The 13,164-nt window shown below is 41.7% G+C and overlaps 1 protein-coding gene across 1 annotated transcript in view; it reads left to right on the plus strand.

Moving 5' to 3' along the window:
* The first annotated feature begins 2,322 nt into the window (after positions 1-2,322).
* The window catches only part of HTRA4 (HtrA serine peptidase 4), a 106,282-nt gene continuing 95,440 nt past the window's right edge, over positions 2,323-13,164 (plus strand). Inside the window, exon 1 of the mRNA XM_089661301.1 lies at positions 2,323-3,381. Within this exon, the coding sequence (XP_089517427.1) occupies positions 2,934-3,381 (448 nt within the window). The 5' untranslated portion in view covers positions 2,323-2,933. The remainder of the gene's footprint in view (positions 3,382-13,164) is intronic.

Genomic DNA, 13,164 nt, shown 5'->3' on the forward strand with positions numbered 1-13,164 from the left:
ATGTGATGTACATAGTTGAGAGGTCAGGTGTGGGTATCATACAGAGTGCATGGATCAAGGTTATGTAATGCACAGAGTGCATGGATCAAGGTTATGTAATGCCCAGAGTGCGGGGATCAAGGTTATGTAATGCACAGAGTGCGGGGATCAAGGTTATGTAATGCACAGAGTGCGGGGATCAAGGTTATGTAATGCACAGAGTGCGGGGATCAAGGTTATGTAATGCACAGAGTGCAGGGATCAAGGTTATGTAATGCACAGAGTGCGGGGATCAAGGTTATGTAATGCACAGGGTGCGGGGATCAAGGTTATATAATGTACAGAGTGCAGGGATCAAGGTTATGTAATGTACAGAGTGCAGGGATCAAGGTTATGTAATGTACAGAGTGCAGGGATCAAGGTTATGTAATGTACATAGTTCAGAGGTCAGGTGTGGGTATCATACAGAGTGCATGGATCAAGGTTATGTAATGCACAGAGTGCAGGGATCAAGGTTATGTAATGCACAGAGTGCGGGGATCAAGGTTATGTAATGCACAGAGTGCGGGGATCAAGGTTATGTAATGCACAGAGTGCGGGGATCAAGGTTATGTAATGCACAGAGTGCGGGGATCAAGGTTATGTAATGCACAGAGTGCGGGGATCAAGGTTATGTAATGTACAGAGTGCAGGGATCAAGGTTATGTAATGTACAGAGTGCAGGGATCAAGGTTATGTAATGTATAGAGTGCATGGATGAAGGTTATGTAATGCACAGAGTGCAGAGATCAAGGTTATGTAATGTACATAGTTCAGAGGTCAGGTGTGGGTAATCCTAAGGTTATGTAATGCACAGAGTGCGGGGATCAAGGTTATGTAATGCACAGAGTGCGGGGATCAAGGTTATGTAATGCACAGAGTGCGGGGATCAAGGTTATGTAATGTACAGAGTGCAGTGGTCATGGCTATGTAATGTACAGAGTGCAGGGATCAGGAGTGGGTAACACATAGAGAGCAGGGGTCAAGTCTATGTGATATACATAGTGCAGGGGTCAAGGCTATGTAATGTACAGAGTGCAGGGATCAAGACTATGTAATGTACAGAGTGCAGGGATCAGCAGTACATAACGTACAGAGGGCAGGGGTCAGGAGTGGGTAAAGTACATAGTTCAGGGGTCAGAAATATGTAACGTACATAGTGCAGCCTACTGAGTGGTTGCTATGGTTTACCTCATTTTGCAAGTGTGACCACTAATAAGGCCACGTTTACATTTATGATTGAGGGGCACTAAAGACATGCAGTTGAGATGAGTTTTTACTTCCTGTTTTTTTTTTTTTAGTATGAATACCTAGTGCCAGCAAAGGCACTTTTTTTGTGAGTGGCATTTCTATTGTTTGACCCCATATTAAAGTTCTATACAGTTTGGGATGTCTGGTTTTGTTTTAATTTATGCTGAAAATATGAAATACTGCCTGTGGAGGAGAGGAGCTTTCTAATATTGATGCAGATCTAGTGGAAAGTTATTGGTTACTACCAGCAATCACGGTTATAAGGGCGAAGGAATATCAGCCATCAGGACCGGATTGCATACTGGGATAGTCCCAAAAAGCGAGTGTGACTTACCTAGAGATAGGTGGTCATGAAATGACAGTGAGTTTACATCTATGTGGGGCACCAGTGTGAACACAGTGAAGCACTTGTCATTTCAGCATGGAGTATCACCGTTAAAGATACAGCACCGTTGCACCAATTATTCACATGTTGGGACTGAATATTAATATTGTATTTGAATTTTGCTCATTGTTATCACTTCAAACATTGCACAATTTATTTAGTCAATTTGTGACCTTAGCGCGGTCCATTTTTGAAATAAATATGATAACATTGTTATGTTTTTCCTTCAGCTATTATGTTCCTAGCTATCCATATGTAAGATAAAACCAAGCAATTCACATTTTACGTATTAGTCATACAGGTATCTAATAGAATTGAGGATGATTGATGACGATTTTGACAGCCTGGTGAAAGGGGTATGGGGAAAAATGGGACAATCCATTAGGAGGTTAAGAACCCTGCAATAGTGATTTTGTTTTACTTTAAAGTTCCATTTATTACCAGCGTTTGAAATATAAGGATAAACTCTGATCTTTTTTCCTTCCTTTTCCTCTTTTTCTCCACCGTTTATTTTCTCAGTAATACTTGAACATGACAAGGTGACGATGGGAAGAATTTAGGGGCTGGGTCTGCGTTGAGGTGGAACTTGGTGATCAGACACCACCTAATGAGGGGGCTGAACAAGGAGGCTCCTGCTCAACTCCCAGCTCTGGCTATTAGGAGACAGGACTTAGCTGGATGCACTTCTGCTGCTGAAATCCATATCCTGAAGGGACTCGACTCTGGCTCCAACTGTCACGAATGACCAGTCTTTGCAGCTTGCCTTGTAGCAGGGAGGGAGAGGGAGGCAGTGGAGGAGAAAAGGGAATTAGAGAAGCTGGATGTAAAATGTGGAGTTAGTGATATTTTCAGTCCATAGTTTTGTCTAGAAAAGGTGCTAACATTTAAAATCATTTTCTTGAATAATTTGTGCACTTGATACATCTTAGAGTTATCAAAAGCATCGGTGTGCATTGAAAGTACGGTAGTAACAGTGGAACTACATTTAGATCAATTTAGTCCAGAAATCTTTTAATATAGCCCTTATCTTTAATTGCTAAAGTCAATGAGTCGTTACTTCTGAAAGGTGGTATCGGAGTGTAGTAAATTACATTGTGTTTGTCTAGTGCTATGTAAAGTACATTGCCCAAAGTTTTGTTGTAGTTAAAGGGTGCTGTGGGGATAGAGGACAAGTTCATGAGCCAATTCTATCCATAGGGCTCAAGATCAGGGTGTTTGGTAGATATCTTTAGGATTTACAAAGTGAAGTTTGAACATTAGGTCTTGACTGCATTTGAAGATGTCTCCAGTGTGGACCCTGCTCCCTTTATTCCTTCTCTCTCTTTCAACCTGTGCCTTGCCTCGCATTGCCCGACGTCAGACCTCCAACTGCCCCAGAGTTTGCGAGCTTTCCCGATGCCCGAGGCCCCAGTCACCTTGCCAGGCAGGGGAAGTGAGAGACTCCTGTGGGTGCTGTCCAGTGTGTGGAGCAGGTGAGGGGGAGTCTTGCGGGCACCGTGGTGGAGCTCCATGCGGAGAGGGTCTTGAGTGTGTCCTGCCTGGGGTCGGAGGAGCAGGTACAGCCAGGAGAAGAATAGGAGTCTGTGTCTGCAGTACCAGTGAACCCGTGTGTGGAAGTGATGGGAGGACCTACAGGAACCTGTGCCATCTGAAAGCGGAGAACAGACGGGCAAGGCTACAGAACTCACCTCCTGCCATCTACATTCAGAAGGGGCCCTGTGATACAGGTAAGGGGGATGTCCAAGGGGCACTAGATTGGGAAGTTCACATAGGTTTCCACAGAGAGAAGGAAGGAAAGTTAGTCTCACCTCTTCCTATAAACCCTGCTTTATCAAATGTGACCATGCCTTTGCCTAATGCATATCTAAAGCCATTTTTTTAAGTTTTGGATCGAGTGGTGAAGGGTTAGAACTTCTGTCAAGTTTTTATTCTTAGAAAAGCACTCAAAAGATGAAGATAAAGAAATTTACTGTAGTTCTATAAAGAACAACATTTCGGGGACACAATGGACTCCTTTCTCAGGATAATGTTCTGTTTTTTCCTTGAAAAATTGTTCTCTGTGACCTTGAAACATTGATTTCTGTGGAACTACATTAAATTTCCATCTTTATTTTTGGAGTGTTGGCTGCGATGTTTGGTTCTTGGATTTACATGCTATCACCATCGCCCCATCAGATATTAGTGTCAGTGTGGCATGGACTACTGACAGAAAGCATGCATTGCTGGAGAGGTTCTCCCTCTTTTGTCCTAGGGTCATTGTCACCAAGACAGAAAGCAATGCGAAAATTAAAAATTTTGAGCTGTCACAGGGACAGGAGGTGAAGGAAAATCTTCCGATGGGGAAACTTGTTTTGGCGACTCTCATTTTGGAGTGATCTCCAATTACTTCTTGTTGTGTTTCTGGGACTCAGCAAGGAAAATCCTACTCGATAAAAAACTTTGGCTTTAGATATACTTTAAAAGGTAAACTCCACCTTTGAAACAAATGTGTTCTGATAATACAGTTTAGCTGAATAATCCCTTTATCAGATAGTATTTATTTGCTGTCTCTTCAGGTATACTTATTGAAGTCCCAGTGGATAGCCATATTGTACTCATAAAAATGTTCATATCGTGCTTTATGTTGGGAATATTGTGTGTATGCAAAATCTTGCAGTAAATGTAAGAGGCATTTGAACACTTCCAATGTGACATTTGCCGCAACCAATATCTACCGATATCTATAGCTATTGGCAAATATCTAAAGCAGAATATTATTATACATACAGTATTATAATAGAATGTCTTATGCTGAATGATATAAATCTATGAACATGTACAGATAAGACCTGGAGTTAATTTCTAAAATAATAAACCAAAATAAATGTTTTTTGAAATGTGACTTATTTTTCATAGACTGATTGCTGTGGCCTATACATAAACCTATTGGTTTGCCTGAGATTTCTCCTTCTATTGATGGGCAGCCAAATCTGCAAATTATCTTGCCATCCAGAGAGATGGACAGATGTGGCAATATTATACCATCAAGACAGGCACTGACCTAGCATTTTGTTCATAGGAACTCTCTAATGTATCTCACATCAGCTATGCCACCTGAATAATGTCCAAGTGGTAAACGGTTGAGTAAGAAAGTTGAGGGGAAAGGAGTACGCACCCAGGTCTTAAACAACTACAACATACTCTGTGAATACTAAATTGCTGCCTTTGTGCAATGTGTTAGAAAATAACACACACCTTATAGAATTGTGTGTATTTGATAAGAGTGTGAGATAATTGTTTGATACTTACTTGTTCACTATAAAGCTTGTAAATAGCTATGTATAAAGGTTCTATAATTATTTCCCCAAAAAGAATAGATGATTATCTGACACGATAATGTACTTTGTTTTAGCTTGTAGTAAGTCTGTTTTAACAAGTTAAAAATATGAAAGATCAAAATCTCTAATTTTAGGAACTTCCAATATGATTTAAAGTTTTAGTTGCCCTGAATATACTTGTCATAGAAATAGAAGCCACTGTTCTTTTTTACAACTTCTGTTAGATTTTATGATCTGCAAACTTTTTAAGGCTTTCGAAGATATCAGGAAGAAATGATGTTATGATTAGTTAGGTTGAGGTTGACTTAAAGGAATCATCCATGGTGAAACACAGCAGTTCTTTTTTAAAATAGGTAATCACAAATCCCAAACACAAAGGTTAATTTCTTCCCTTAGTCCAACTGTCCACCAAAAACAGCTGGTTTATAGCGCTGATACAACTTAAAAATATAGTCATTTATTCAAAACCATGTACAACAGTTTTAGGTTATACTTTCTAATTGCTACACATCCTACTATAGAAGCCATGATTTCCATACACTGCACTGATGATGGCTAGCAAGACTGAAACACCTGTATGAAGGGCACAGGCAGTCCTCCTCTATGGGGCCCAGGCCCCAACATGTCACCAGGAGGGCCTGGCAGGGTCACAGCCCACCAACATCTGAACCCTGAGTCACCCCTTTTTCAGGTCCTTAATCCTGATTGCAACACCCAGCATCCCACAAACATGGAAGTAAGCGGGCATGGTCAGGCAAAGCTTGCTGGATCAGAACTTTAGAGGATCTGCTGTGAGCCATACAGAAGGCACAATGATGACCCTACGGAAGGGGCCCTGAGGGCTAGCAGGCATGCTCCCTCTCGATGAAGCTTCACTCTACATACCAAAGATGGGAAGAGCCCAAAAAAATGGCAGTGTGCCATGTGTCAGAGGGGATGCAGGGGGTGCAGAGTGAGGCACACTGGAGGATGCGGGTAGTGCAAGGTAATGGGGGATACAAACTGAGGGAGAGAGGGGCAGGAATACATTTGAAGAGTAATGCAGGTACAGATAGAGAATTGGGAGATGCAGGTGGTGCAGAGTGCTGGGTAATAGGGAATGAAAAGTGTGAAGAATAAGGGGTTATTGTGGGTACAGAGTGTGGGGTAGTGGGCAGGGCTGCCAATAGGGAGTAACGGAGGGAATGGGGTGCTGTCAGTCTGTACAGGGCCCCTTAATTTCTAATGATGACCCTGCCTGTATGCAGTTTTAAATATAGACTGTATCTTTACTTTAAATCAACAGCTATGGAATCACATTTGGCACAGGGGTGTAAAGGAATAATTTCTATGACCGTACCCACTAATGAGAAATAAACCCTATTATTTTTTAAATTCAAGATGGAAACAATGACATAGTTTCCATTCATTACTGAAGACTCTGCTGTGCTTCACACCTTCAGTTATGACTGTGAGTCTTTGTAACTGGCAGTTTGAGTTTCTGTGACATCAGGGTCCAATACAGGAAGAGGAGAAGGAATCAATCTCAGAAAAGTAGTAAACACAGATTATAAAAGCTTATTTGTAAAATTCTGTGGCTGTATCATTTTTGAGTACCACAAAAAGATATAAATGCCAATTAAGATGAGTAGCTCATCACACACTTTGCTGCAAAATTACTGGGTGCTGGTCTGGTTGGTTGCACTCTGGCAAGTCAGTAAGAAACAGTAATATATCACCGTAACATTGCTGAAAAGCATTTTCAATATTATTATTATTATACAGTATTTATATAGCGCCAAAGGGTATGCTCAGCGCTGTACGTTAGCAAGGGGGACAGAACATGAGACAAGACAGTAACAATACACTACATGAGGGGTTCAAGGGCCCTGCTCTTTCGCGCTTACAATCTAGGAATATGAAACATTTCAGAGTTGACCCCTGCTACTGTTCAACAAATAAGAAAAGTTGCTGCAGGTTGGAGCAGGGTGATTCATTTCCTTTTCTGAATCATTTTCATGTTGACTTTAACATTTGCAGTTTGTTCAATAATACCTAAACTGCTTATAACAACCTTTCTCATTCTGTTTAACACAAAAGAGCCCATGAAATCGCTTTCTGGTCTCATGGAACCCCTGCTAGTAACCACTTTTATCTACGGTACGATAGCACAATAGTTAGTAGGAGGACGTTTTGGTCAGTTGACAGAATACCCCCATTAGAGGATAGCTGATAACATCATTGGTATACGTTGTCCCTTATCTGAGAGGCAGAAATTTCTTATTGCTCAAGGAACCCCTGGCAATTTCTGGATGAGCCTTTGCGTTCTGCAGAATCCTGATTAAGAATGGTTTACTTATAAGTGTAGCACTACCCTTGTGCGGGCTGCTTGTATGATGTCCCAGTTTCCCCTTACTTTGCCCTGCAGTAAGGCTAAGGGGAATTCCTTCTGTCAAATACACACACACACGTTTGCTCATTGTCTTCAATGACCGGTCTACGGGATGTTTTGTTTTTGGAGTTTTATTCTACAACTGGGGATAGGGATGGGGAATTGTAGTAGTATACTCTAAATCAAAACTATTTACATTGAGGACGTCTAGCTGATCTCTTAGCTGAACACTGTAAAAGTCTTGGCTGATGGTAGATAGCAGACTTCCTTGTAACATATAGCAGCAAGTAGTTTTATGAGCGATCAAAGTCCCATTTTGTAGTAGTAGTAGTAGTTACAGGGCTGAGTTCCTAAGGTATAAGCCAGTTATGACAGACTGTGACAGCCCAAGGGTAACGTAGCTGAGCAAAGTCCTTTGCAGTAGCAACACTTGGACAAGCTCTTCAGAGCACCAGCCAGTGTTCCCTTTTTCTAGACCCCCACTGACTATTCACAAGGCCCAAGGACAGAATGGTTGCCTCCTTCCAATTGTCCCAGCGAAACCCTCCAGTGATACCAGACAGAGCTTTGGTAGACAGCTCCCCTCAGTCAGCTTACTGAAGAACCAGGGTCACTCTCTCTAACTTCAGGCCCTCAGGTCAACCCACCTGAGGCATCCACTCCCGGGAAAGACACTAAACCCATGTGCTCTTAGAACATAAATACCATTCTCAGCATGCAATACTCATGTTCTGGAAGGCTCTCATAGCTTCCTGAAGGTAGGCAGAACTCTAACAGCACGAGAGCAGCATGAGCAGACCTAACTCATCAATCACAGTACTCTGTTAAGCAGAACACCACACTGAATTTACCTGACAACCTCTCTGGGAAGCAGAAAAACACAGCTATACTTAACCCAACTATACACATCCTAGCACCTAACTAAGAGGGTGCTACACTAGGTTTGGTGAGTTGTGTGACCTTGGTTGGGGAAGCAGATCTTCTCCGGATTTTAAATTACTGGCTGTATTTTTTGAGGCCACAGAAAAAATTATCCTTCTTCTTTGTCGCTTAAGCTAGTGATATTGTTACAAATATCTGACTGGTAAATAGAACATGTTGCCTGCCATATAGCACTCCCTTTTTCACTTGCTTACACAGTCCTAAATCAGTGATTAAAGCAGACTTTTGAAAAAGTAAACATGGGTACCCTGATCTCATAAAAAGCATCCATGTTCTGATATTCATCTAGCTGGATGTCATCTAGTATGACTTTGCTGAGAGGCGTCGAGACCGAGATTGTATTATAAGGAAGATATGGTATTGAGTTATCTAAGCAACTGTTATACATATTGCTTGTGCACGTAAGTAAAGGGAGGAATGTCTTGTGTGTTTCCGTAAAGATTGCTGCGCTGGTGGGCTGCTTGAAAGATCTTATGTCAGTTCTCTCAATGCAGCCTGCACAGAGCCACCCACACAGTAATATCAAAGTGATGTGGGTTTGGAATTCCTGTGTATTTTATTTTGCAACCCGATCCAGATGAAGAAGCGGTGAATTATTATTGAGTGCATGCTAGATCAATCTTTGTGTCTTTTGAGTGAACAGAAGGAATAAATCACCAATCTTAATCTGAAAACGGACAAATGTGAAGAATTGGTGTATTGGCATTCCAAGTTTCCATCCAGCAGAATCATACCCCATATTGAGTTTTCAAGAGCTACTGCCAACTTGCATATGAGGATAACCATTTTTGAGCCCAGTACCCTATTTATGTCTAAATTTTGTGTCTTCTGAAACAATAAGAAAGTTCTGCTGAGGCCATATTCTAGGTCCCTTGCTTTAATTTTGCACTTTTTATTGTGCATCAGTCTCACAAGTGTTAGTGGGGAAAGCCACCACACCACCAGGGAAATGGGGAAAGCTTTGGCACCCAGGAGGAGGTCATTTCAAATTCTAGAGGCTGACCTTCTTTGGGCTTTCAAGGAACAGAAAGTAAGATGAGGAGAGCAGAGATGCATGTAAATGAGGAAATGTTAATCTGCTTCTGCTCCACAGATTTTATAAGAACTTTCAAGCAATGGTTAGAAAGGTTGGGGAACTGAGTTGACTGTAATGTATGTACTAAGCTCATCATGTCCTGCTCTTCCGATCCACAGCTTTATCATTTTGCATGGGGTAAACATTACAATGTTCATCCTCCATCTAGTACTACTTAAGGTTTTGGCTGGATTTCACTTTTAAATATATCAGAATCAGTTTCATACCTGGAACATAAATACATTTTTTTGGCCAAAACCCAGGTATTTGCTTTGTTTAAAAATAATAACTCCTAAAATCTGGTTGATGTGGGAATGAGGAGTCATTACTGTTGCCCCTGTGTTTTTTAAATGAAAATTTTAACAAATGTAAAATACGCGTAAACAACTAACAAAGATCCACACAATGTATTAGGAAGTTAGAGAAACTTTATTGACCCATTCGTTGATCCTGAAAATAGTGAGCAGTTGTTTTAGTTGACTGGTGAGATACACAAGCCAGGACAAGTGAAACATGAAGAAAGGAGCGGGTCATTGTAGAGATCAGAGTCCCAACTTGTTGGCCAGCTAGCATGAGTACATACATTTCCTAATGAAATATTAAAAAAGTCAGGTCTATAAAGAAATCCAAAATTCAGTTCTCTGTAAGGAAATGCTGGTGACCAAGTGTCCTACTTCCTCTCCATTCCTGTTCTGCAGCCTCTATCTGAATCTTCGGCATTCAACATTTCCAGGAGTGGTAGATGCCTATTTCATCAGTAGCCAGATTCAGGCTGGGTCATTCTGCAAATCAGGGACCTCTGTTACACAGGCTGATATTCCCTTCTTCCCCTCTAGTGTTCCGCGCAAAGAAAACACATCACTTTCTGCTGACAGAGTTGGGAGTGTGAAAAAGAAGCAGATGATCTTGGTACCTGTAGTCCCACAGCATAGTCTGGACTACAATTACCATAGGAGAGGAAACCAAAGGGGACTCTCGGCGAGGGGAGTTGGATGTTTACAGAGGGGAACGTGTCTTTCTTTCCTCCATTATAAGACTAGGCTGCAGCTCCATCATCCAGTGCAGCAGCTCCGCTCAGCAATCTGGCATCACTCAACACTATGGGCAACTTCCAATATCTCTGGAACCCCAGGAATCAGGTCGGTCTCCGCTGAGTACTCTACAGGTGTTACCACTGGTCTTGATCGTCTGTCAGGAGGCAACTCAGAGACAGTCTGAGCCGTCACAGCAATTGCAGTGGTGTCATACCCCAGGAGTCTAGTGAGTGGGTGCAAGCCCCATATTCTCCCTAATACAGTAGAGACACTGCATGCAGACACCATTCTTCATCTGCCGGATGGTTTCTGTTAGAGAATATCTGTGTTATCCTGTTCACTCTGCCAGTTGCCATTGCACAATTATACCTCTATGCCCTTTCATATATGAGTGCTAAGGATAAATTCATCTTCAGGAGTCCCTCCAGTTAGAAAGATCAATCTGCAGAGTGGCAGAGTGTGATAGTGACTGGGGTTGTTTGGGACTATGTAGCACCGGTTACTTTAAAGGGGAACTCTTACCCTAGCCTCGTGAATTATGTTGTATCGCTTTCATCGCCTGTGGTGACAAAGTGTACAGGGAGGTGACTGACTATAGGTCTCCTCTTCCCCCTCTTGCTCCTGGAGTCATAGGGTTATTTAGGAATAGCCTGGTTCTGCTTCAGGTCTATTTTCACAGTCATCCCCACTGTATGTCTTTGTGATTTTGTATGACCTTATTTTGTGTAAGCTGGGATTACTCCTAACCAATGTTCTCTTGTGTCTTCTGCTGCCTTAATATTCATTGGTAAAGCACTGTATTTTAAAGCTACCCTTCTGAAAGTATCTAGCACTGGTGTCTGCAGTATCCTTATTTAACCAGGTGTGTCGGGGGGGTCTGAGATAGTTTGAGGAGTAAAGGAACAGAACAGGGAAACCCAAAGTCATCAGCGGCTCCTTTGGGGGTGGCGCTACACTTCCATCACACATCCTCTGCCCCCAACATCACTACAGAGATTAGCCATGATATGTAGGATATCTGCAGAAGGAACTACAATGGAAACAGATACAAAACCTCCTGCGCTGAGAGACCCAGATCAGAATTCAGCAAGTAGAACAATATATGAAAGTTCATCCAATAGTCGATCAAAGGTTGTGCAGCTTAAACACAAGGCTGGGGAAGACCAATAGAAACTGTAACAAAGAACGTAAACAAAAGCGCACCAACCTTGCGCATTACCTCAGTAAGTAAAGGGTGGATTTATTGAATTGAGATATATACTCACAAAAGTAGCAATAAAATCCAACATCAGCACACTGGAATAGGAGACACGTGTGGATCCCATTGAGAGCTGAGCTCTGAGGAAGAAGGGATCCCCCTTCGAAACGCATCAGCTTCATCCTGAGAGTCTCCGCTCTCGATGGGATCCGCACGTGTCTTCTAATCCAGTGCACTGATGTTGGATCTTATATGCTTTTATTATTGCTACTTTTGTGAGTATATTATTATTATTCAGGATTTATATAGCGCCAACAGTTTGCTCAGCGCTTTACATTATAGTGGGAGACAATACAGTAACAATACAGTTCAATACAAGAGGGATTTGAGGGCCCTGCTCCTTGTAGCTTACAATCTAGGAGTATATATCTTAATTCAATAAATTCACCCTTTACTTACTGAGTTTATGCGCAAGGTTTGTGCGCTTTTGTTTTTGTTCTTCGTGGAAGGAACTACAGTGTCCTGCTGAAACCACAAGCATCTGACATTCCCAGAAGTGTCAAAATATACTGGCAAATGCTGTAGTGCTGGAACAGATAGGAAGTAGGACAAATGGACAGTCGGAGAGTAAATGGTTCTTTGCTTACAGGGGGCTAACTTATACATTTCTTTAGACACCTGACAGGGTCTCTTTATAGAAGTCCAGCACACAGTATAATTATGAGACATATTAGGAGTTCAAGTAGATCATAAGAGAGATGTTTACATTGTAGTGCATAAAGGCTATCCAGCCTGTCCAGATATTCTAAAACTGTCAGGACAAACTCTGTTCAAAAGGTTGCTGTTACTGTTGTCCTGTTTAGTCTGACGTCTGTGTTTTCTGATTTGAATTGTTCACTGATTTATTATTTTCTTTTGGTTTAAGGTTATTAAAGCAGTATTAAACAAAATCCTAATTTTGCACATTTTCATTCTCCCCAGCCTGTCCATACTGATGGGATTAAAAGCACATTAAACTGCCTATTGCTTTGCATAGTAGGCACAATTAGCATCTCAGACATTTCAAATGCTGGATACTCTGCTGTGCAATTAGCAACTAAGCTGTTGTGGCCAGTGGCTATGCCATGTTACCTCCTACTGCTCAACTTTGGCCCATTACTGGTAAGGCGTGATAGCAAGTCATAAAAGGTAGAAAAGGAAAGGGCCAAAGCCAATGACTTCAGGATCTGGTTGGTCTTGGCATGTTCCTGCTATGCAAAATGAGTGGTGATTTGATGTTTGTTAGGTCAAGAGGTACACTTTAAACAGTTTGTCTCCTCTTCATCACTATGCTCATTTTCTTTTCCACAGCTATTATGATGTGTGGTAGCCTACACATGTTCAGCAGCATTTAACTATGTACTTCTCCTTTCACAAGTTGGAGATCTACTGTTACTTTTTGGTCAGGAATGTTTTGAACCCTGAACTTGACAATAGCCAGCTCTCTAATGTGATCTGACAAAGGACCATGGTATTAGACAATGCACCAATCTCTAAAAAGTCCTTTACATACTGTAAATTGATTTACTGTGCA

The sequence above is a fragment of the Staurois parvus genome, unplaced genomic scaffold (assembly GCF_062004578.1).
Source record: "Staurois parvus isolate SC_StPar_1 unplaced genomic scaffold, SC_StPar_1.0 ptg001328l, whole genome shotgun sequence".
Taxonomy (NCBI): domain Eukaryota; kingdom Metazoa; phylum Chordata; class Amphibia; order Anura; family Ranidae; genus Staurois; species Staurois parvus.